This window comes from Colletotrichum truncatum, assembly GCF_014235925.2.
Source record: "Colletotrichum truncatum strain CMES1059 chromosome Unknown Contig_0001, whole genome shotgun sequence".
NCBI classification, from domain to species: Eukaryota; Fungi; Ascomycota; class Sordariomycetes; order Glomerellales; family Glomerellaceae; genus Colletotrichum; species Colletotrichum truncatum.
Genome location: NW_027222398.1, coordinates 9,145,992 through 9,171,519, shown reverse-complemented (window position 1 = coordinate 9,171,519; position 25,528 = coordinate 9,145,992). Strand labels below are relative to the sequence as shown.

Sequence of the window (25,528 nt, the reverse complement as noted above, 5' to 3'; positions counted from 1 at the left end):
CACGGAAATATGTGGAGAAGACGGGAGACGTGTGTATATTGTGTGTGTGTGTGTGTGTGCGTGTGTGTGATGCGAGGGCATGTTTGGTATGCCTGATATGTCTGGTATGTAGTATGTGTGCATATGTGTGTGTGTGTACCTTGAGAAGCAATGTCTGCGTCGAAACTGGCACCGGGCAGTATCAGCTGGGCGGATGACACGGAGGAAGAGAGAGAGAGAGAGAGAGAGAGGAGAGAGAATAAAATTAGAGAGTGCGGTTAATCAACCGGTGTGCCATCAACCTTCCCTTACCCAAGGAATACCACTGCTATTGCACCTACTCTAATGAGTAGTGCCAGTTTCCTCCCCAAAATGCAGTGCAAGTGCAGGCAGGCAAGCATGTCAAGGACACCCCGTGCCGAAGCTGCCTGCAAGAAGGAAAAGAAAAAGAAAGAAAAATGGAAGAGTGGGGATGATACGGTACGTATTCATTTACCCATCTTATCCGGCAGGTTCCTTGCCTCACTTCCCCCGAGGGCCACCTTGACCTGGTTTGCTGGTTGGCTAGGCTTGTTTTTTTTCCCTTCCTGTCCCAGTCCTATCTGGGCAACAAGAACCCAGGACACCTTCACGACTGCACGGGTAACTGCCTTTTTTTTTTTTTTTTTTTTTTTTCCTTTTTTCTTCTCTCCCCTCCTTCCTTCTCCAATATCAGGCACACCATGCTCCCACCCTTACCTGGCACCGGGACTGGGGTTTTGGGGCGTTGACTAAGGCACCTCGCCCGAGAAGGAAGTGACCAACCCGCACCACATTGTTAGAGTCCAGCCGCGCCGTGTAATTCGTGAATTGCAACCACCACTGAGCTAAGGGTGGATAGTGGTAACATGTCGAATCCTGGGAAACTGTTGAGAGGGGGGGATGAATGAGAAGGCCATAGAAACCAGACAACCCAACTTTTCATTTATCGGGTTGTTATTTCTGCTGCTGCTGCTGCTGCTGTTGTTGTCTTAGTTGTAGTTGTTGTTGTTGTGCTTCTTGTTCAATTACACTGCCATGGGAGAAGGCGTTCTCGTGTACAAAGTACATCGGTATCCGGACCCAGGACATCCTGAAATTTAGGTGTGGTTTGCCCTCGAAGTTGCCTGCAACTTTCTCGACGTTTCTTTCTTGTCACCTACCTCTTCCATCTCATTCCGTCTACGACGAGACCTGCAATGGGCCCCCTCGCTTCTCATTCGACATGCGGGATAATTCAAAAGGCATGGAGCCGTGCCTGGCAAGGTCCAGTCGTCGCCCCCAATCAGTAGTAGTCCACTAGGCCACTTGCTCAGGAAGTAGGATATCCACCCCCAGCCAGCAGCACTTGCCAGTCATGAATCGCACCATTTCACCTTCAGTTGAGCCGTCCCCGGCGAAATGAGCCCGTATGGCACACCCTCGCCTGTAAACCACATAGTCCGCAGCCACCGTTTAGAATCTCCCTTCTATTATCCGTACCTTGTGACCTGTCCTAGTCTGACCCGTAAATCCACAAGCGGAATAAGAGAAGATGAGATGTAGAGAGAAAAAAAACTGGGACTGGGACAGTCAGAGGGAAAGAAACGGGGAGACGCCGCCACCACCACAAGAAAAAAAAAAAAAAAACCAACTCCTTCCCCAAAACCCAACCCCCTGGTCATCTTCAATATCACCCAGTACCAATGACCTGAAGGCAAGGTGTTGAATATGCCATTCCAATCTCCAGTCATCCATCAATTTGCCTTAGTGCTTGCCAAAGCATCACACCGCGCCCCACGTTATGCGGGAACCACCCAACTCGGGCTGGCATACTTTGGGCTGGGAGACTAGACAGGTACTAGGCGCCGAGTTCGATGCCATCGTCGCCCAGTACATGATACCGGCACGCTCAGGTGCTTGAGATCTCTGTGCTAGTAGCTAGCACCTTTGTCGTTTGGGGGGCCCGCATCCCGCCCCTCATACATACATATAGTAAATGCGGTATCCATCTGCACATTGACAGTCCGAGGCGGCGTGTAAAGCTTGCAAAGGTGCAGCAATGTCTGGCTATTGTCGACTCGCTGCTCATTAGAGAAGCCGCTTACAATATGATTGAAACCATTGCCCTTTTTTTTTTTTTTTTCTCTTTTATCTTTGGTCGTTGTAAGTCGGTAAGACGTCGCCGAACACAATGGCAAATTGGCTGCAGCTGGACCTACCACCACCCCCAATGTCTGCATGTGGGTGCGTGTGGTGGTGTGTCCCCTCACGCGGCCCCCCTCACCAATCCTCTCCCCTCCTACTACCATTAACAGGACCAGGGCTAGCTGCGAACTTCAGGTGGCTTTGCACAGTATCTCCTCGTGGCTTCGCTGCAACTTCTGTTTCTGCCGATGCCTCCGCTTCGTGTGGTTCGTCGCCTTCCCGCTTCTCGCGTCCTCACATTTTGTACTTCCCCTTTACACTTTTACAGAATGAATCTTGGTTGGTCACTCTCGTCTCGGTCTGCCTTGCCGACTGACCTGCCATGATGGTGGCCTGGCTCCGGCCCTCCTCTTGGGGAACCCGGGTCCGCAAGCAAACCTGCAGTCCTTAGCAGGCCTATCATTTCCTTCGTCGTTAACTGCAGCATCATGACTCCTGCTTGCTCGAAACTCTCCGCGATACTGTCTGGTGCCGGGACTTTCCCAGTCAACGGAGGGTCTGAGACCCGTTGTATACAGTAAGCCGCAATACCGCGCAGCGGAGTAAGTAATCAAAAAGTGCCGGCATCGCGAAAGCACTGCAATGGGGATACCCATCCAAGGTTTACAGTCCGCATAACACCCAGCCCTCTAAAAAGTCACGCCCCGAATTGGGACAAATGGTTTCGGCAAGGGTCTGGCAGAATGAGTACCGATTCCCTATGCCCATGCAGGGAAACCTCACCACCACCATTTGGAGGATGGGGAGGGAGGAGGGGGGAGGGGTGCGAGACGAAGCGTCCATGCTGCAGCTGCAGCATCAGTCGCTCGCGTTCTAGCTGCCCACGTCTCATCGTTCGTCCTATTTCTTGCAACCGCCATTGGCTCATTGGTTCCTATCCGCCATAGTCATTCCCAAGCATCTGCGTGTGTGCCCAGGGATCGGGCTCAGGCACCGTCCACCGTCATATCAACGAAATGTCTGCGATTACTCTTTCGCCGGCGTCATCAGAGCCGCCGCCGCCCCTCCCTTCCAGGCCCCATCACTTACACACGCCTACCTCTGGGCCCAGAATCAGTTTTAAATCCACCAACAAGATAACGGCCTGGTCCGCAGGCAAGGTCTGCCCCCTCGCTTTTTTTTCCAGATGGGTTGATGCGACTGTGCCATCCCGAACATGGGCTCTAACGCATGGTTTCTGAGATGACCGACCGATGACTAGACCGTCCAGATGCGTTCTGTCCGCCCGCTTGTCCAGGCCTATTTAGCCGTGCGGTTGCCTCGTTCTTGACCCACAAGCTTGGAACTACAGGTACCAGAATATTCCATCACCTCTCTTTAGTTACCGTCACTTTATCCTTTTACTGACTCTCTCTTTTTCTTTTCTTTTTGGGGGCATGCCATTGGAATCAGAGAGCCCTGCCAAGGCTAAAGATGTGCGTCAAGTTGCCGCCATTAAAGCAGCGTTGCCAGTTCATCTGACTTTATCTTGATTGACAATCGTTCACGGGAAATAAGCGAGCCTCTTTCCAGGGTCAGCAGTGGCCCCTTCCCGGGTTACCCCGTGGTGGGACCAGTGGCTGTCTTTGGCTTCAGATTATCCGTGTGATTGGAGACGTTGCGAAAATATCTGTGTGTGCTGTTGAGAAAACCATCATCCACAGCTGTGGCTTGAGACACTAAGCTTCCAATTGAATTCCAGAGCGCAGCCCACCAGCTGCCTCAGCCCGTAGCAGTTAAGACTGCCAATCTTTGTTCCTAATGGGAATTGGAGCGGCATTCCGTAGGGCTCAATCGTCAATAATATGATCGGCTTAATTGCGTCTCGAACCCCTTGCCAAGTTGTCAAGACCCCGCAAAAGTCGTGCAAGTTGTGTTAGAGACATGTTTGCTGTTGCCATGCGGCATTGTTATGCCGATGCTATATTATGCCGCAGGCTTGCTGTCACAGCTCCACTCGTTGTATCGTTCATCTGAAGAACCCGTTCCTGCGTTAAATGGGCTTGCTCAATTGATACCGTAGGCATGTGGTTAAACCCCATATGCCTGCCTGCCTGCGCGGACATTGGACTGATGGTCTCGGCGCCTCAGCAGGTGACATGATCTTGCGGGCAAGTTCCTAGCTGGACTGAGTACTGATTAAACGCGTCCCACAAGCGACCATGGCTGTTGTTCCACTGCGAAATGAGTTCCAGGTAGCCCGTTTAGATTGGCTTCGTCAATGGCGACTTGGCCGGAAGTCGGGAAGCCTGAAGACAGGGTTCTATTACTTTGTGCCACGCTGACGACCAGGCCGGTGTGGGGCTCACAAAAGCCACTCGGTATCGAACCAGCCCATGAAATTGCCAATGTAGTACTAGCCTGTAGTGACAAGACGCAGATACAAGCGGCTGTCACGTCACTGTGGTAAGTGATCGTTCCTTGTACTGCAGCTCAGGTTCCCATCATTCCTTGAACCAATTTCGAAGGTGCCAGGTCGAGTCCCAGCCACATACGCTTGTTCTCATCTCGGGTGAAGGTCACGCTCCCATCAATCTTTTTTTTTTTCCTGTCTCGTACCGTTGCTCGAGCAAATTATGCCACCGGAGCTTAATGGACTTCGCGACTCCAGGCGACCTGCAGGCCGCTCAGATAACAGATATCTGAGTTCAGGGCAAATACTGGACCGCTGGGCGCCTAGGCCCCTGTCATTCGCGCCGCCAACCGCCACAGAAGGCATTTTCCACCCTGACCCCGGCAGATATGGCCTCCACGGTTGGTCGTGGGTATTCGTCTGATCATGCTCATCCACAAAGAAATCCTTGATTCCTTCCAAATGCAGCTGGATCACGGAGGCCAATCTTTTCAGCATCCAGAACAGCGCTGTTCGACTCGGGCCATGGTGACATAAGTGGACCAATTCAGGCAAATTGGTCCAAGGGGAGCGTCTCTGTGCAAGTCGATCGTTGCTAAGCGCAAGACCTGTGTCGCCCCCAGCATAGAAGATGAGTGCAATGCTACTCATCCGAAGTCACCGAAGCTGTTTGATCTACTGTTGTTCCCCGTATACTCCATCCACGTAGCGTAGTCTAAATCTCGCAAGCAGGGTTGGCTTACGTTGAGCTTCTCCCTGCCGCAGCATATGTCGCAGTTTGGCTATGTCACAGGCTATTCGAGGATTTGGCTTTCGTGCCAAGTACAACATGGGGCCACCGCTGCTATCCCAGGTGCCCAGTACACAGGATCTTCCGGTGTGCTTGGAAATATCGAGGGGTCCAATGTTGATCTTGAGCGAGGAAAGGGACGGGCTAACGGTGTCTCAAATTCGAGTCGATATATGTCTCAGCGGGCTTTCCGCGACAGGTGTCACTGCGATGATCCATTGCCTGTAGTCAATGCGGCTGGGTCGTCTAAAAGTCTGACGCATGTGTCGTCGGAACCCTCTTTTTTTCCCTTTTCATAACTGTAAGGATGGGCCAAATTGACCGAACTGTGCTTGTTTCCTCATCCTCTCAAGCTGAGCATATTAGGGACAATGTAGGCCATGGGCTTCGAGAGTCGACGACGGGGTGTGCGTGTAGACTTCACGTACCAGCCACGAATAAAAAAAAACTCTGGGGTGACGAGGGGGTGTGTGAGTTGAGTAGCCGTGTGGGCTGTGGATATCTCTCGGTCACGGTGCTGCCGCCTACCAGGTAGTATCCGTAGAATGGCTCCTGTTCTCACAGGCGGGTTAGTGGGATGGCCATGGGCTCTCCATTTTGTTCTTGTTTTACAGATCAAGGCACCCCTCCCCGTCTCCCTTCACTCCCCCCTTTCGACCAAGCTCGGGTGGGGAGTCGGAGGGTAGGGGTGCAGGGCAGGGCAGCTCCTGGCACGTTCGTCAAGCTGCAGGTTGTTTGGGCACGGGTCACTGTAACGTTGTTGAAGAAAGAGGTTGTCGCCAACCCAGCAGGCAACCTGGCTAGCTGCCATGGATCGAGCTGTGTGGCTAATTTGAATTAATATATCTCAGGGGAAAGCCGTCGTGGAGTGCACTGGAAAGGTCGCTCAAGCCTCGAGGTCACGAATACTGACTCAACATCCTGACAGGAAGTTAAGCTCAGATTTGGCGGGTTCAATGCGGTGCGGAAGAAAAGTGCAAAACATGCCGGAAGCCCCGACTGGGTACTTGGTTGCTTGTTTGCTCCGTCCGGAGGTTTTTTGGCCTTTTTTTTTTTCCTTTTGTCTTTTTCCGAGCGGCCCATGTGCAACATCAAGGCATTGGTCCTTGTCAGACGAGGCGCAGTCATCGGCCGGAAGTGCCGCCAGTGTCCACCACCGACGGCCTAGTCCAGCCTTTCAACATGGCGATAGTAGAGGTGATGTCCACCCAATAGCTGGTGTCGGCCAAGAAGAGAAAAAGAATTGACAACTAGTGGCGAGATATTGCTTAGATGCAGGATCTGATTTATGGCTTCAGTGGGCGAAAAATGAAGAAATAACGTGATAACGCAGCAGAAAAGTGCCACAAGCTATGTTGAGTGGTAAAGAAATATTTACCAATGAAAATCAACAAGGCCGAAGCCGAGATAGTATGAGCATGGTGATTGTGTGTGGCACATGGTCTGAACTCCTGTTCTTGACAAAATCTAAACTGTTAGACCGTCACCACAGCTATGGCTGGCTGGTGTTTAGTGCCGGAGAACAAATCTATTGATAATCTCATACGCACAGCGCAGACGAGGTTATTCGGAAGGCGAAGCCCGCTGTGGACAATATCGGGGCGGATTGCGGTGGATATGGGTGATGATGATGGCTCCAGTTGTTTCGGTGAGAGAGGCGGGGTGACTGGCATCGGACAAACGTGGGCTTGTATCCATCCAGCTGCCCAGGCCAAGCTTCCAAGAGGAAGTTTGGGCCAGATGGAGATGATGAGGCAATCAATGGAATACGATCTGGGGCAGGACCCAATACAGATACAGAAACGACCGTCGGAGAGCAGGGCAACTCTTGGTGGTTTTTTCCTACTGCGCCTGCTTATCTAAGGTACCCTGTCTGTGTCTTGCGTTTTCGAGTCAAGAAGGCGAGACCTGCCTGGTCAATATTATTTTATTTTCTTGATTAGTATTGGTGGCGCAGTATCGAAATATTTCTTAACAAGTAACTCATTCCGACCAAGGGTTATGTTTATTAGATGATAGCCAACGCATCGGCGGACAAATATCCCAAGTGGTATAGATGACTTGCCGTGGTAGGCAAGCTGGCAAGTAAGGACCTGAACTGAAAATGTATGGCTTCCAAATCTGGCAACTAGATGGGGCTTGGCCAATTGAATCAGGACGCCCACCTTTCCATCTCCAATTCGGAAGGGCCCACCGGGGGATGACGAGGGCGGGTAGCTGCAACGGCCCCCGGAACCTTTTTTTCTGCCTTTGTTTTTATTTTATCTTTATTTATTTTTTCCTCGACAGCAGTCTCGCCTTGTTCCTCAAGAGCTTCAGCGTACCGTAACCATTTCGCCCTGGCTTCTCGACTCTTCCCCTACCCCGCAAGGCCAACTTTAGTATGGGCATGTCCGCATCATCGCCATCTTTCTTTATCTCTCTCTCTATCTCTCCCTCTCAATTCTTCTTCTTTGCCCTGTTGCCTTTGCCTTGCCCGACACCCAGCTACGGTATGTTGTCGGCTTCTCCACAACAACCAAATGATGCCAGCCACATGTGGATTTGGTCTTCCGCTCTCCTCTTTTTTTTTTCTGCCCTCGTGTTTGTCAACCAGCCACTAACTAATAATCAATACCCTGTGTAGGACGCCTCTCTCAGGTAGCCAATACCAGGTTCTTCCCTTCGCAAGTCGGACATCATCATCCAACTTAATGAAATGCTCCGAGAAAAGCACCCCAGACCCAGTTGCGCCCTGGGTATCTCGGGCACAATTTACGCTGACAGGGGCAACATCAGACAAAAACTCCCCGGCGCGCGTTCCTTACCCCCTCCTGCCTTACCGTACATGCATCCTAGGTACCGTACCTTGCAAGCACTGTACCTTGCTTTATCGACAGACTCTTCCAGTCCTCAGACGCTACGAGGGACCAGGATGGGGGGGGGAAGGAGGAAAAGATGACTTGACAGGGAAAGCGCCTTTTTTGCTGAGACCCTACCAACTACCTAGGCCCATGTGGCCGCCATCGATACCATGTGTGCCTGGGTGTCTGGCCATTGCCTCTGAATTACCGCCTGGGTGCGCTTCGACTTCACTGTCGCTGTCACTTGGTACAAATGACAGGCGAGAAGCACCTCCTCCCCGACGCCTTTGCCATCCCAGGGGTGGCCACCTGGGTAAAGCCAATTTGTGCAATTTCCAGTGGTTCTGGACAACGTGCTCTGAATCGCGCGCCAACAGCTTCACCCCCAACTTTCTCCACCTCACCTGAATTCCTAACAGACCTCACCACTCGGCCGAGTACTGAATTATCTGCGGGACAAGGGGGCTGCCCGGCTCGCATCCTGCGTTCAATCACAACAAAAAGAGAAAAAAAAAAGCTGCTACGCCCAACTCCACGCCGCCCACTATAGAAGCATCGACAGCCTAACCATAGAGCAACACCGGGCCAGGCCCAGGTCTAGGCCCAGGTTCAGGTCTTATTTCTCCAACTACTGCTCCCACGCCGTCTTTTAAAATTCAACAGTATCCGTAGCCAATGCTAGCTGAAATCAAGGACAAGGAACACCAAGCCCCGACACTACCTTAGGTACAGGTTACAGGTTCACAGCCGGGCCTAGGTCCAGGTTCATGTCCGATTCCAGGCTCACACTTTTGCGAGCCCTGCCATCCGAGGGGAGTGTGCCAAAACTGTCATCGCATCTTTTCTCCGGTTGACGATTTCCCCGACCCGCGGCACAACCAGTCGCAGCCTGTGACGATCGCCGCCAAGGCTCCTTGTTCATTCTCAATCTGCCTCGCTCGTTACCACGAACATGGCTGATTGTACCACGATTGGCACTCAATCCGATGCGAACTATTGAAGAACACGTTTGAGGGTCCTGGCCGGGTTGCGCGCTGCTTCTTGCGCATCACGCCGTTTGCACACCTGCCCCCTTGACCTACGAGCTTGTGTGCGTAATTGCAGATGTTAATCTGCACACAAAGGTACAGATTCTTCCCCTCACTAAACGAAGACGCGAGTCCCCAGTTTTACATATTGCGCCGACGCCATCATCCATGCCAACTGCAGAAGAGCTCCGAATGCAACTTTGCTGGAGCAGCTACAAGCGATGAAGTGTCAGGAGGAGGACGTGCGTGATGGGGTATCAACCAAAAAACTACAGAGTACATTTGAATCGCACCCATTCAGATGAAGACCTCGCCTCTTTTTCTCCCGATTATACGACTTCTCCACTCCTACCGTACTGCCGAATACTAAATTGCCAAGATTTCCAACTTCATGGATTTTGGTGTAAGGTGTCATACAAAAATTCGGCTACGTCGCGGCTCCTCAAACCGTACTCCGTGCCTTCGCCAACATCATGTGCAGGATATCCTCGCACTTTGAAATCCATGTGCCGTCTTGCTTTCGGTCATGCCTGTTGTCGGAAGAGGAGGGTCATCTTGAGCTAGCTCTCCACCTCTCACTACTACCGCTACTACAAGGGAACGATGGTTGTTGGCTCATCAGTCGCAGATGCAACAATCAAGTCCGAGCGTTGGACCCCGTAATTATGTTGGTCTGCTTTGTCGATTCGTCCCTGCAGCCACTCTCAACGGTCTGGGACTAGTCGGTGCCATCCAGCGGCATTTAAGACAAATTTGACTCTAATGACAAGCTTCAAGCCAGGCCGCATGCAACAAGGTTGGAAAGACAATCTGCTCACCGTCATTATTGTCGGTATGCTTGACCGCCACTCACACTGACTGAGTCAAGCACGAGACTGGGGACCTCGGCCCAACCTGGTCCGTATCTACCGAGTGATATAGTGTCTGGGCTCTCCCCAGCCATATTCTGCGAGTTATTTGTACTTGGACGTAGCAAAATCCGCCCCCGTCCTCTGCGATGCTACTTGTGCATTACAGAAATGATTTGCCAGGGTATCCGTATGCAGGACCCTGATGCATGATTGGAACGTGACAGAGAGAGTCGCTCGGGAATATCTTTTTTTTTTCCTTCCTCACGGGCCTCTTTGCGATCCCTCGTTGTTCTCAACCCATACCTGTGCACGCGATCAGGGCAAGCGCCATCTCAACCAAACTCATGCGTCGTCCTAATCGAACCAGCCGGAGAATTTTGCATGTCCCAGGAGCCGTCTGAACCCAGGACAGGACGTCAGAATCCGTTCGTCGGATCGGCTACTGCTCTTAGCGCGGCAATTCCAAGACTCGTCCCAAACATGAAGGAGATGGGGCCGACGTAAATGTTGCGCATGATACTTCTGGGCCGCAGTGCATGAACCTTTAATGCTCCAACTCTGTCATAGAATCCTACTGAGAGGTACTAGGGCCTTGGGGAGTCTCCAGCGCTAGTCAGCGTGATGTCAGGTCATATGTAGCGATACGACCGTACGGGCAAGCTACCGAAAAGGGTGTTCGCCTAGTCCGCAACGGTACCAGCCAGTTGGGAATAACATGTATGTAGAGTCCTACAGCTCCGCTTGTCTGATGTATCATGTTGCAGATCGCCCGCAAGTCGTCCCAGCCCCTCATTGTTCAGGGCACGCTCATTCACAATACTCGCACGCACTAACGAGAACCTGCCTAAGACAATGCTCGGCTGATTGCGAATAGGGCCCTCCTCCCCGAGCATACATACACCTACGTCAACAGCGGCTGCCCAAGCACTGGCAACGCTTCCTACTGGCCCATGAGCCTTGGAGGGCGTGGGCGAGCCTCATTGACGGGCGCCCGGAGCTCATCCTTGCAAATTTGGTTGGCTGAGAAGATGGGACGAATTTAAAATTGGGTGACAGGGGACCTAGGACGGACTGGTACCGAATGTGGCCCCGTGTCTGGCTCCAGGGTGGTTTGGGCCGATCGTTATGCCTGTTGTCCTGCAGCGGAATCCTCAGTCCCGGTGCCCTATATCTGATCTTGCCCTGGCCATAATAACCGAGTTTGCCAGATTCGGTACGGGCCTGCAACGGTCAGCCACATGGAAAGAACCATCAGAGGAACACCAAGTATGCCAACAACAACAACAACAACAATAACAACCCTCACGTCAGGCATCACGAGCTATCCGGGGAAAACTCAGCGTTCATCACCGGATGTCAGTTGGAACGCAGATCAAGACATGGAGTCACCAAGATCTAGTCCAAAAATTGGTTTCTATTTACATCCTTCACGTACCCAGAAGTGGTGCATTCGGAACGGGCCCCCCCGCCGTGGATGCTCGGTGACACCGCTGATTGCGACCGCCAACATCCAGCCACAATGGCCGTTGATTCTTCAGGTTAATCGATTCGCGGGGCATCGGCAGGCATGCACATATGTCAGACGCCATAGCATTTCACATGTGTCATTCATAGTTACATTCGAAGTGGTCGTGCCGAGATCTCAGCACTTCCGCGGCGTTTGGTTGCGTCAGTGCCACTGAGATTACCCTTTATCTCTATTCTGCGTAGCAAGGAACAGACGATAGCCTAGGCGAAACCATCAAGCTTAACAGATATCCCGACAGGGAGGTAGAGATGGACGGCGGCAACAACTGCAATGGGTCAGGGCAGATGCCACTTTAGCTTTGACGGGCGGCAGGACGGCTAGAAGTCTGGAGACATGACGCACGTCCGACTTCACCAGCATCTAGACTCGCTCGAGAAGTAATGTTACTTGGTGGTACAGATTGTGCGGATGCGCTACCGTAGCTTCGCCGAAAGGGAACAGGAACAGGCCACAGCCCTTGCCTTGGGCCATCCCATTCCATCGGCCAAGGGTGTCTGGGCCACTCGGTGATTATCATCCCGCGCGCATTGGCAGTGGGTCATCGTTACGAAGGCCTGTGGCGGCTCCACCAACCTGACGAGCGCATCTCATTCTGATGAGCTGGCCGCATATGGTCGGCTGCACCCTCAGCGTGGAGTTCTGACAGACATCAGACGAACATGCTGGGGTTCCTTACACAGATTTCCCCGAGCCGCTGTATGGGAGCTTGAAGACGGGCATGGCAGGGCACCTGCTGACACCTCACCTCGCTCTTTACATCTTGTATCGGTACCTATGCAGTTCCCCCTTCGCTTCGCATACCTGGCATGCCCATCCGCTGCCAGCAAAGCTTGCTAGCACGGCAGTGTGCGAGTTGTACTCCTTGATCCGAGAGCCTTGACAGCAGCCCGTCCAGCCGGCTGGTTGGCATTGGCGCCCTGCTCCAACATCCATGGCCATGCATACCCCTCTTTGAGTTCATCTCATGCCCTGGCAGCACAAAATGACGCGCCCCGTCTGGTCAAGCGATCCCCTCATGATCGTTCACAAGGTTACCATATCGGATCAAACGGACCAATTTGCGGATTGCCAAAGGATCTTGTGTTGCCACGGATATACGAACGGCCGTGGGTCCCGCTGCTGCACGGCAACCGGAACGTACGTCGCCAATATCGTGAAATGCTGCCCGTTCCAATGATGTCGCCTTTTACAAAGCGGTCAATGCGACATCCGCAAGCCCGCGGACACTTTTGATCACTGTGTGTCCGACGAAAGTCATCGTGCAATTGGGACGGCCACGACATACAAGTGACCCTGATCATTTCCGTTAGTTGCCGCGCGGCCCAATGAGTTACAATCAGTCTGTTCCCACATGGGCAAAAAATTCAGGTGGAACTCGACAGGCCTTTTCACGTTGATCTTGTGGGCAACTGTGGTCGGCAAATCACATTGAAATCAAATGTCAACTATTAGGCAATGGCGTGAAGCGGCCGAGGCATTTTTTCCCTTCTTTTCTGCCTTTGGGCAGGCAAGTCACTTTGCAAATGGCCACAGGGGCTTGAACCAGTCAGGCCATGATGACCTCGCTTTCGTTGATCATGCCCTTTATGAGCTTGCCACAGTCGTGGATTAAATAGAATCAAACAGCCTCTCGCGACATAGCGTGTTCCAGCCTTACTGAGCAGTTACCCCAGCTTCGACGTCATTCAGCCTAGTGCAACTCCAAACCTTGTTGACGAGGCTGAAATTCCACATGCCAGTACATCCAAGGTGGAGCGACCCGGCTCTCTGTCTAGATGCTTTTTGATGTTGTTCGGATACTAGTATCTTTGAAAGTGTCCCGGCACAACACGCTGCCGAATATCTGCAGCCACGCGGCTGCGGCACTAGTACGAGGCGGGCCCGACGATCTGTCATCCGATCACACCGTCAGCTACTTTGATGGCTTGAAAGCCTCCCCGGCGTTGCTCTTAGCGTCCAAGCAGTTAGTTAGTGGCAGATGAGGGGGAGAGAAAGGTCAAAGAGGCAGTCAAAGTATTGCACTAGGCGTTCAGCCAACGTCAAATTTGCCATGGTCAGCCACGGCAGCCGTCTGGCACCCGCTAGCCCAAGCGTTGAGGAGACTATTGAGCCTCTTGGCTGGACGACAAAGAGTCAAAGTTTCGTCCGACCTCAGCACAAACACGAGATGGTCTGCATTTCCTAGTCATATGGGTGCCATTTGACCCCACGAACGGCATGGCATTTCATTTCCCATGTCCCATACTATCGGGGGGCCTGAGGAGATTTAGCACCTCCGCCCCCGAACGCAAGGCTGCTCCCGGCCGTCGTCCCGAGATTTACCTTCGATAGTCTCGGGTCGAGTTAAGCTAATCCGGCTATCTTCTGCACCTTTGTATACATTGCAGTGGTGGTAATAGCAGTAGCAGTGATGTATGATCAGAGAGATGCTTCTCCGTTTCTTCGCCCTCGAAGGTGGCGTTGAAGTATCTCCTAGTTGACCGAACGGTTGGGAACAACAACCTAATGAAGACGCAACAATGTTTTGGCGTATTCCAACTATCATCGTAAACCCCATTGCGCCATTGGCAATAGTGTTGGATATTAGCCTAAGGAGAATTCTACCCGTCTTCAAGACTATCTTATTCACCCGAGCAATCACTCCGAGAACCCCCCCATGGGAAAACTCTCTCTTAGCCCCTTTTCTTTGTTTGTTTTCCCCGTATCCGTCCAGCCACACATCCACGAGGGGACCGCGATACGAGACAACGGGAAATCCCAGAAAAAGTCCCCGTAGTACCATGCCCCTTTCCCTTTCCAAGCTACACAAGTCTACCATAATGAACTCGCTTATCGAGTCCAAATAGACCGCGGCCATGCCGTGGCACGGATACCCGAAGAGGGCGCGTGTACGTGTGTGTCTGTATAGTTCGAGATGGTTGGGACGACAAGTACGCTTATTCGCACCCCCTCACCCGAGACGGACAAGAGACATCAAACTCTGTGATTAGTGGCATTCGAAGGCGGCGGTACTTTCCATCCCTTTCGATGACTCTGAAAGTGTCATTTCTTAAACCTAGAGGTGGCCTCTCCATGCAAGCACTTGGCTCTAGCCAATGGCTGGAACAGATAGGCACTTACGAGAGGGGAAGGGGAAGAAAAGACAAGGCGCTCAGCCTCTCCAGAAGGTCAGCTTTCACAGCTAAACACCGAGCCACAGATGGCAAACACCGAGCTACGAGTGCCGAGGCAGTAGCCATCCTCTCCACCTCTCTCATTCGTCATTCTGAGCGAGGCAATTCGCTGTTTTCTCGGAAGCGGGGGCGGGAAGAAATCTGCTGAACAGAAGATGAAAAAGTCGCTGATTGGGTCGACCCGGGTTCCAAGCTGGTTCGATGCGGGTACCCCTTCGCCGACGGCAGGGTGACAGCAGACAAGAGATCCGGACGGCAGAGTAGGTGGCATGAAGCGGGCATTTGGAGCCGATCGGCGTCGTCCCGAGTCAAGTCAGGGTTTCTACGCTCCTAAATCTTGATATCGGACCGGGAAGAAGGACGGGCTGGGTCTTTTAGGGGGTGTTCTTGGGTTTCAGACGGACGGAACGTGTATCTAGTCCTCTGGGTAGAGTGTGGAAAAGGGGGGAGGGGGGTTTTCCTGTTAATTCCACGAATGAGTTTTACATCCAGACGGCCCAGAACTACCGTCCGACTCGCGGGGCTCCTGGCGGAAAGTTACAGTGACGCGGGGACTGTTTTTCTTGATTACTATTCCCTGCGTATTTCTCTACCGTTACTCCCTGATACTCCAGTCGGATCGTGACAGCTCTCAGATGATACCATCGTCATTGTTATGCAGAATTTAGAAAAGAAAAGAAAAATTGGTATGGCGTAGCGTCTCGCGTCGTGGCAGTCTACGCGTAGGGTTTCGGTTTTTCCGTGTGATATCACAGTGCGCTCCTTGCGTCATCCCGCCAGAGCACGAATCGTGAGTTATCGTCGCATAGAAAAAAGCAGGCGAGTCAATCACTTTTATCTGGAGCCGTTTTTGTGCCGATGCTTTTGCAGAAGTCCTCTGGCTCTCCCTTTCCCAGCTGACACGTTTTACGGCGGTTTCCCAGTTTCAACCATCGTGAACTGCTAAAACATATCTGTCGCGCTATTCAACGGCGGCTGGGGAGGGAGCAGTGGCGAGATGGAAGAACGATGTACAATACCAAAGTGATACGTCGGTCTCACACAAACCTGGTAGACACTTCTCGCTCCGTCTTGTCATCTAACAAGAGACACAGCGACCAGCTCACTTGTGTGATGTGTGCATAGCAAACATGTCTTGAACATGATACAATTTCTCATCATGAATTCAAAAAGTACATACATTCTGGATATACGCACAGAAAACGCATTACATGTGTCGTCGGGCAAAGAGTGTCTGGGGAATAGGAGGCATTTCCCAAACATACACCCTTCTTCATTCTCCTTCCCGTGCGCCCAAGACATAGCAAGAACCTGAAGAACGCCGAATGAACCAAAAAGCACCCCCTAATCTGCCCTATAATATACGCGCAGCTTCCGCTTCCTCTGTAAAACACTCTGACTCCGGAACGAGCGACGAGACTTCTCAGTCCCGATAAGAACAACAACGATGCTGACGATTTGGGGAGCGTCGCAAACTAGCAATCACTTCCCAAGTTTTCTGTTTTGGCTACAAACGAACAACGAAGCTTCCGAATTACAAGCGACTTTCGATAGGGGGATAGGGTTCGGCTCCGGGCCATTGAGAATCAGGCCAGACGAGCCGGATGGCTTCCCAAATGTGACTGGATTCAGACAAATGTCAGTTACACGGCATGGTCAAAGAGCGGCTCCAGGGCCAAGGGCGAGCAGGCTGGAAAGCGTACAACGTGGCACCGCGTCGGGGTACACAGCACCATAAAGGGGGGGTGAGATGGGGGTGGAATAGAACCAACCCAGGAAAGTATAGAGGGCACAAAAGAAGGGAAATAAGGGAGGCTGGGTTGGCTTACCTGACATGAAGAATCTCCAGACCGTCCTTGACCTCCTGTGGGAGATCTTTTACGTCTTTCCGATTCTGCGCGGGAAGTAGCACCGTCTTGACACCCGCTCGGAGGGCGCCGATGAGCTTCTCCTTGATGCCTCCGACTGCAGTCACACGACCGCGCAAGGATATTTCACCCTGTGTCACGAAGGCGTTGTGTCAGTGCACGGCTTTTCAGGGGGTTCAGTCATTTGTAGGGGGGGCTTACGGTCATGGCCATGGTCGGCGGAACATTCTTTCCAGAAAACAGCGAAATGAGGGCGATCGCTTGCGCGATACCACTGCTGGGACCATCCTTGGGGATTGAGCCGGATGGGCAGTGGACGTGAATGCTACGTTCCTTCATGATATTGGTTGTAGGCTCCGCCGTCAGGCCCAGTTCATAGGCATGAGCCTTCACCCACGACAGAGCAACCTCGACGCTCTCTTTGAGGACGTCTCCCAGCTTACCGGTAAGTTGCACACTGCCGTTACCAGGCATGTCTGCAACCTCAATAAATAGGATACTACCGTTACCGCCTGAGCTGTACGCTACGAGGCCGGTCACGATACCTGGTCGGCTGGTCTTTTCGGCAATTTCTTCCTCGAATCTCTCGCTTCCGAGAATCTCTTCAATGTCGTCGACCGTCAGGTGCGACCTGTATGTCTCGAGCTGTCCCCCGTCCTTGGCTTCGGCGAACTCGACTGCCTTGGCACGGCAGACAGAGCCAATTTCGCGCTCCAGGTTGCGAACCCCTGACTCACGGGTGTATGACTCGATGATTTTTGACACCACTTCCTTGTCGAAGCTGACCTGATCTTCCGAGAGTCCGTTGACACGGATTTGTTTGGGGACAAGGTGCTGCATTGCAATATGCCGTTTTTCAAGCGTCGTGTAGCCTGGCAGATAGATGGTTTCCATTCGGTCCAGGAGAGGCGCTGGAATGGTGTTCAAATCATTAGCGGTGGCAATGAACAAGACCTTGCTCAGATCAATGGGCAGGCCGACGTAGTGATCGGTGAACGAGTTGTTCTGCTCAGGGTCAAGAACCTCCAGCATGGCTGCGGACGGATCACCATGGAAGTTGGACATGCCCAACTTGTCAATCTCATCCAACAGAAACACAGGGTTCGCTACCCCGACCTTCCTCAACCCCTGGACAATCAGTCCTGGCATAGCCGCCACATACGTCCGTCGATGACCACGGATCTCAGCTTCATCTCTAACGCCACCTAGCGAGATTCGATGGAACTTCCTACCCAGTGCTGTTGCTACAGATCTGGCCAAACTAGTTTTACCCACTCCAGGCGGACCGGCCAAGAGCATGATTGGTGATCTGTCCACCATTCGCTTCGACCGGAGAACCTCAAGCTTCGTGCTGGCCAGCTTCGCCCTCTCTTCCCGCTCTGCATCAGCCTTCTCCTCCTTTGGCTCGCTGTCATTGTCCTTATCGGACTTTGGCGGAACAGCCTCTTGCTCTGCCTTCTTGATTTGCTCCTCAACGTCGTCATTAATTGATTGCTTCAGCCTGAGAACAGCCAGATACTCGACAAGTCGCTTCTTGACCTTGTCCAGGCCGTAATGGTCTTCGTCAAGTTGCTTGCGGGCTCTCGCCAATGTGTCAGGTCCCAGCCTGTCATCCGTGGTCACAGTCCAAGGAATCTCGGCAAGGACGTCAAGCCATGTGCGCGTGACTTGGTATTCCTGGTTTCCAGGCATCATCTTCTTCAGCCTCCTCAATTCCCGGTCAGCCATCTTAGCAGCCTCGGGGGGCAATTGAGCCTTATCCAGTTTCTTCTTGAGCTCCTCCAACTCGTTGGGTTCCTGATCCTCATCCTGGTTGGGGCCCATGACGCCGTTAGGACCGGGTGGGAACATGGTGTTGGGCGGCAGCGTGACGCCATTGGGACCGACTCGGCGTGATGATCTGTCGTTGATCTTATCTAGAAATTGCACAGGCACGCTGGTGAACGTCGTGATTTTGAAGTTGTTCTTAATGCCCCCAACCTGACGGTCCAACAGCTCGATGACCTTGGCCAAGCGGACCTTGACGTCAAGTGCTGCCAGAACTTCCAGCTTCTCCTCGTACGAGGCCTCAACGATGTTGGCCATGAAATCGGCTAGATTTCCAGCGTCCTTTAACTCCTTCTTGTTGATGAACATTTCGAGTCTTCTGGTCAAGAGAGGAGACAGGCCGCCGGGGCTGTCTGGGCTTCTGGGGAGCAGGGCGGATATGCGGAGGATCGTAACGAGTTCTCGTGATCGAAGTTTGAGAAGGGAGAAAAGTTCCTGCATCTGGGCATCTGTTGATACTGTAGTGTAGATGTTAGCATGTGATAAGATGCAAGGCTTTGGGACGTCACTAACTTTCATCGTGGAAATACTTGACGTCGGCCTCAAAATGCGGCCTTTCTTGTGTAACCTTTTCCACGCGGATTCTTGCGACTCCCTCCACTCGCAGTGCGAATTCAGCGGTTCCCCTTCCCTCGATGCCGGTGATGCGGGCGGCGACACCATAGTTGAAAAGGTCGGATTTGCGAGCTGTGCCCGGATCGACGTCCTTAATGAGGGTCTCGTCTACCTGGTCGGCATCCTGAATGAGAAGCTGGCCATTGGTGCCGACGAACGGAGAGGAAACGGGAACGCAGGCAATGGGGACGGCGTCGATGCGTTCATTAGGCGCGGCAGATGCTGCGCGGGTGTAAACGTTCGCTAGAAGGGCGGGGATATCGGGGCGGGCGGCCGTGACGGAAATGCGCTGAGTGACGCCCGGCAAGAGGATCGTGCCGCGAGCGAGAGGGATGACGGGAAGAGATTTAGTTTGGGATCGCGCCATGTGGGATTCGGAAAACGGAGGTTAACCGTCGTGGTCTGATTGTGGTGATGGTTTATGGGCACCTTGTGGTAGTGACAAAGGTGAGGCGACGCAGAATGACTTAGAGACGTTGACACTTGATGATGTTAAAACGCTAGCAACCAAATGTACGTGTCGAATGCAATGGAAATGCGGATTGGAAGAAGAAGGAGAAAATGACGACTATGATGCAGCAATGTTTTTCGGGGTGGTGGAAGAGGAAATAGGGCGTTTCGATTTGATGGTGCTAGTAGGATTGATGTTAGAAGCACCAGTCTGGGGGAGCCGGAGAGGAGTGCTCCCCGGTCGCGGCAGAGCCATAGACAGACAGCGTGCGTCAGCGGGCCAGTCGCTCTGAAAGCCGGGGTGCGGGAGCCTCCACAGGTCAGCCGAGGCTAATCCAATTGTTGGTTGACGGAAAGCTGCCGCCACACCGGGGGCCCTTACCGAAGACGTGGGGAGAAGCTCGTGGAAGATTGCACGATTGGTAGGCGACATTTGGAAAACAGCACCTCAGGCGCGATATTCTTCGGCATAAAGAAATTTTTACATGATTTCAAGCCTAATGGTTTCCAAGGTTTGGTCTAATTGATTTAATGCGTTGTGTTGACAACCCTTCGACCGCTACCACTTCTTTGTTTTCAGTGGCTTATCGGATGACAGCCAGACATGAGACAATGAACTGTCTTCATTCTTAAGGGGCATAGTCAATGATACACTTGTGGTATCCAAGAGAGAAAGGAGAAAAAGGACCTAAACAAACTGGGTTCATTAACCCTTTCAAACTTGAATGAATCATCTGGTTCGCTCCCTACATTGTGCTTGTATTGATTGTCAGGGTCCTTTCTCATCAAAAGCAACTAACCTCCCAATGACCAGTCGATAAGCACGGACCACTTCCCGCTCATCTTACATAATCCGATACCCACACCACCTCAGTCATTCCTCCAGTCATTGCCCAGCAACAGTCCCAACGCGGGGCAGGCACATTCCGCGCCGTCTACTAGTACGTACTACGTAGTAGTAGTCAGCAGCGTGCCTGGTGGGCAAAAGCACATCAATTAAACCCCCGTCGCGTAAAGACGCGTCCCCATCAACCACCCTTTACGCATCTCGACAAAAATCCGCCCGTCCCCCTCCTAACGCCACCATCTACTTCACCATACTATCACAACCATAGATACAATGTGTAAGCTCGTCTCTATACCCATCTGTGCAGGTTGAGGGTGTTTTAGGTGAAAATTGCATAATGTTAACTAGCGACAGCTGCATACGGCGGGTACACGAAAACCGGATACGGTGCCCAGGGAGGCGACGACGCGGGCGGCTTCGTCTATGGCGGTTCACAGCAGAACAGCCAAGGCGGCGGCAAGGTATATATCCCTCATTCCCAGTTGTCATTCTGTGCCAAACTTATGATCGAGGAAACTAGGCATACAGCGAAGAATCACTTCGTCCCGTAACGATTAAGCAAATCATTGATGCAGAGGAGGCCTACCCTGGCAGCCCAGACTTCCGCATCGATGGTACCACAGTCACACAAGTTCGTCTCCCTATCTTCATTTATTCTTCCTTATTCCCTCGGCACTGAGAACCGTTCTCGTTCATTCAAAAACTCGCCGTTAACCCCACCTCAAACAGGTAACTTTCGTAGCCCAGATCCGCCAAATCTCTCCTCAACCAACAAACATCACCCTTAAACTCGACGATGGCACGGGCGTGATCGAGGCGAAGAAATGGGTCGATACTGATAAGAAGGATGATGACGCCTCCAACCTCGAGCTGGAGGGCTACGTCCGCGTCTGGGGTCGCCTCAAGTCCTTCAACGGCAAACGTCACGTCGGCGCCCACTTCATCCGACCCGTTTCCGACTTCAACGAGGTTAACTACCACCTTCTCGAGGCTACCTATGTCCACCTCTACTACACCAAGGGCCCGCTAAATGGCGGCGGCGGTGCTGGTGCGGGCGGTGGCGATGGCATGTTTGTTGACGGCAACGACGGATATGACGGTGCGGCACAGGGCGGCAATACCGGTGGTTCGGCACATGCAGGCAAGCTGAGGGGCTGCTCACCTGCTGCTCAGAAGATGTTCAACTTCATCAACAACGCACCCGGCGGAAACGAGGGTGTGCACATCAACCAAATCTCGAGCGGGGCTGGCTTGAGCATACGAGACGTGATGGGTGCGGCAGACGAGTTGCTTGGCCAGGGCCTGATTTACACCACCATCGATGACGAGACATGGGCTATTCTTGATTATTGATCTGTTAGTATACTAAAGAACTTGCTGCGGCAGTCAAGGACGTTGGCAAGACTCCAGCTTAGTGGAGAGTGGTCTGCTGCGCCGTCATCGCCGCGAAGGACGGAGTTACAGTGGAGGGCTGATATCCCATCGTGAGAAGAAAAGAGGGAAATATGGCGGGCACAAGAATCCGTCATTTCCCAGCTGTACGAATGAAATGAGTGAATTGGTCGGTGTTCTAATGAATGGCTACAGCTAGTTGGTAGATACAAAGCAAAGCGAGGAAGAAAAGAAGATGAGAAAGAAAGGAAAGAAGAAAAAAATTCTGGAAAACATCACATCATTGCCCACGGTTGGTAGAGAACAGTGAGCCAAAATCAGCGCTGAAGTTGAATTCGGGCGCGCCCCTCAGGGGAGGTTGAACACTTGAGCGTAGGTCAGTAGCAGACGCAGCCACAAGCCCGGGGAGGACCGAGAAGAGAACGAAGGTGAGGAAGCATTTCCCATGCTTTGAAAACCAAACACATAAGACATCATCACTTCACTTGTTCCAAATCAGGGGAAGGTGACTGACAAGCCTTGCACCACGCCATTTAAGGCCGTGCCGCCTCCTTCATCGCGGCATTGACTTGCATCTTGATGTTGCTAGAGACCACGGCAGAGTATACGCCCGCCTTGCGCGGAATCGGCTCGCGAACCATGATGAAGAGGCTCACGGGAGTGCTTCCGCGGGTCAGGCGGATCTCGCGTTTATACTCGAAGCCGAACTTGCGGTAGTAGACGTTGTTCGAGAGGGAGCTGGACTCGAGATAGACGGCGCGGTTTTCTGCGTCTGCCTACATTTTTTTTAAAAATTCATCTTGTCAGTCAAAAAACGTGTCTTGTGTGCAGATGAAGTTATTTTTATCCGCATGTAACCCCCTCCACACGTCATGGAACGAACAGAGAAAAGGTGACAGAACATACCCTCTCGATCATGTTGTTGAGCAACTTGCGCGCGTACCCTTTGCCTCGAGCACTAGGCTTAGTCCCTAGATAGACCAAATAGTAGCAGTCATTGTCCCTCTCGCCCATAACCTCGAGCTTAGTGTGGTGCAACAGGGGCACCATCTCGTCGTAATAACGATGCCTGCCTTCCGCGGTGAGCTGGTAATAAAGTCGCCACAAACCACTGCGGAGCAGGGTTAGCCAACCGTCGGCATCCTTTCCGGGCGGCATCCTATATGTATCCGTCTGATGTTAGCCTCAGGGTTGTCATGGGATTAGGACGCGGCTGGGCGGCTTCTAGTCGTCGCTTTGAACATGAGTTTCCACGATACCAAACTCCAAACTACGTGGTAAATGAACATGTGAAGTGATTACTCACCAAAGAGCAACAGCATCGTGGTCTGGACCGATGGTTGTGACGATGCCGTTGTAACAATGGGCGGCTGCAATGTAAGTCATGATATCTACATGCAGTTTCCACTTTTGCTCGGCCGAGTAGTTTGCCATATCATCGGCGTCGAGGAGATACTGGCTAAGATCATCAGCAGCAAAGGCATGGGCCAGCGAGAGGCCAGCCTCCTTGCACTCCGATATGCCAATGACACGCACGGTATCCTCCCATTTCGGGGGGACGAGAGAGCGTTTCAGCTCGACGAGGGTGACGCTTTTGCTTACGTGCTCCATGACGGGCTTCTTTTCAGAAAGCCTGTCTTGTTCACGAATCTGTTACGTTTAGTAACATTCGATGAAGACCTGTATTTATTTTTTCTTGAATTCACTCAAGTTAGACCTACTTAAATTCTGTATACTATCGCCCGTGTGTACTCTCGAGAGTTGTGTTCTCGAGACGGGCATAAACCTGGATGGGTGGCGAAGGCAATTGAGGCTTGTGCGAAGGTCAACCGACATCAATAATGATTTGACGGGTCAAATCCTTTGGATTGGATGTTGTGATTCGGGTTGTGGCAGATGGGTCGTTAGCGAGACGCTGGGAACGACGACGTCTTCACAATGTGCGATGAACGAAACGGTAAGGGACTGGTGAGCGACGGTGTCAAGCAGAACTTCAGGTGAAGATTGGAAGGGAAAAATGTTTGAGAGGTCTTAGAGAATAACTGGTAATCGATTGAAGTCGAATGAGTAGCAGTCTAGCAACAAAGCACAGCTCGTAGCTGTGTTCTTGTCCAGAGATCTGCCCCCAGAAACTTGGGGCCGTCAAGACGAGGAACTCTCAACGCAAAAAGGACGTTATCCTTGTCTTTGCCTAGGTGGGAAACCTAGATTTATGTTGATGAGATCCTATCCAAAGTGTGCGATGATAAGAAAGAGGAAGAGAATAGCGGAAGTTTAGATAACACAGGAGCGGAGAGGGATGAGGATTATGTATTCGGAGGGTGTCACTAACCCAAAAGTACAGGGGATGAGACGAAGGGAGAGTGAGACAACCATTTGGGACGACTTGGAAGGTAGAGGGCGTGATGGGTCAAGGAGGCGGGCGCGGGACCGGAGCTACGAATAGATGGGATTGGGGCAAGGATGCGGATTGTGGCGGCCGTGGGGAACGGTATGTTGAGAAACATCGAACAAGAGGATAGCACTGTTGACATACATCTATAGAACAGCCAGTGTCTGCATCGGGAAAATGACGGGGTATGCTGCTATCCTCTGTAGGAGAGAGGCCGAATCCGACGAGAACAGCTGACAGTTTACCAACGGCGCATTGATCCGAGAGGAGGGCAGGCCGCTTGCACCGACAATATGCGGGCAACATTGCCTTTGGTACCCGTCTTGGCTTGCCTCAACACTAGCTAAAACCATACTGATGGGTTTGATACTTTTCACATATAACATGATGAAAGGCACGAGGACAGTGCCATCCACGCTTGTGGGTGGTAGATAGACCGGGGGGACCTGGACACAAAGTCAGGAGCAGGACATTGGATGTATCGGAATCGAGCATGTGTTCGTGTGCCGCATCAACACTGGTGGTTGCCAATGAAGCCTGGCGTTGACGGGTATGCAAGCCTATCCGCGCCGTCTGTCCCTGTAGTGCAAAGGGATGACCGGCGGGCTGCTCAACGAAGTCTGACTCTGCCTTGGTGACGGGTTGATGCAGTGGAGGATGCGGGGGAAGTTGGGCCGGCCAGGCCCTTTCTCTGGGTCAGGTTCGCTAGGGATTGTCAGTCAGACGTCCTCTGTGCCCCGTATGTTGGATAAGCAACGCCGTAGTCTAGAAGGCTGTCCAATCGGCGCGGCTGCACATGCCAACTATGGCATAGCTCGCTGTAAAACCTCATGTGGCCAAGGAATTCCACAGCTCCGACATGACACCACGGCCCCCTCCGGGCGGTGTCCGGGCGCACAGCACCGTGTGCTCCGTACTCCGCTCTCCCTCTCAAGCTGTCAAATCGAATGATGACGCATTACTACATCTGTTCCAAAGAGCTTCCACTTAACATGGAGGGCTGCTGCTTCCAAGCGGTTGGCTTCTAGACGCTGAGAGGCTTTGTAGACTTCAGGGGTCGCGGAGAGGAATGCTGAAGCGAGGCTTTGCTGCATCAACAAGACATGTGGTGGGATAAGCAGCTTAGCTGCCTTACAGGTGGGTATTCATCCTCGGAGCTCGGGAACGGGGATGGCCTTGATTTTGACATGTTGGACAGGCATCATGTTTGTTGGTTTCGTAGGCGTGTTATGCAAGTGACACAGATCGATCTTGTCTCACTTTAAATGAAAGGAATGTTTGGGTTTTGAGTGGCGGACCAGGGCAGCAGGCTGTCGCTATGCTGTGTAAACACTTGAGTGGTTGGGCCAACGGTTTCCATAACTGGACTCGTCTCTTCAGTTCGATGCTTCTTCCAAGCCTCCTGCAA

General features: G+C 52.3%; 3 protein-coding genes across 3 annotated transcripts; 1 reads left to right on the top strand and 2 right to left on the bottom strand.

Annotated features, from left to right (window-relative positions):
- Positions 1–16,263: 16,263 nt before the first annotated feature.
- CTRU02_202536 (ATP-dependent protease la 2) lies at positions 16,264–19,406 on the bottom strand (the record flags this gene model as incomplete). The annotated part of the gene is made up of 4 exons (XM_036719950.1): positions 16,264–16,351; positions 16,559–16,728; positions 16,799–18,882; positions 18,938–19,406. 4 exons carry the CDS (start codon positions 19,404–19,406, stop codon positions 16,264–16,266), a joined length of 2,811 nt encoding a protein of 936 aa, XP_036588652.1.
- A 1,203-nt stretch (positions 19,407–20,609) lies between these two features.
- On the top strand, positions 20,610–21,689 carry CTRU02_202535 (uncharacterized protein; the record flags this gene model as incomplete). Its single annotated transcript, XM_036719949.1, has 4 exons — positions 20,610–20,613; positions 20,691–20,797; positions 20,857–20,967; positions 21,066–21,689. The coding sequence occupies 4 exons, from the start codon at positions 20,610–20,612 to the stop codon at positions 21,687–21,689; spliced, it is 846 nt and encodes a 281-aa protein (XP_036588651.1).
- A 572-nt stretch (positions 21,690–22,261) lies between these two features.
- On the bottom strand, positions 22,262–23,339 carry CTRU02_202534 (gcn5-related n-acetyltransferase-like protein; the record flags this gene model as incomplete). The annotated part of the gene is made up of 3 exons (XM_036719948.1): positions 22,262–22,504; positions 22,635–22,887; positions 23,035–23,339. 3 exons carry the CDS (start codon positions 23,337–23,339, stop codon positions 22,262–22,264), a joined length of 801 nt encoding a protein of 266 aa, XP_036588650.1.
- Between the last annotated feature and the right edge of the window lie 2,189 nt (positions 23,340–25,528).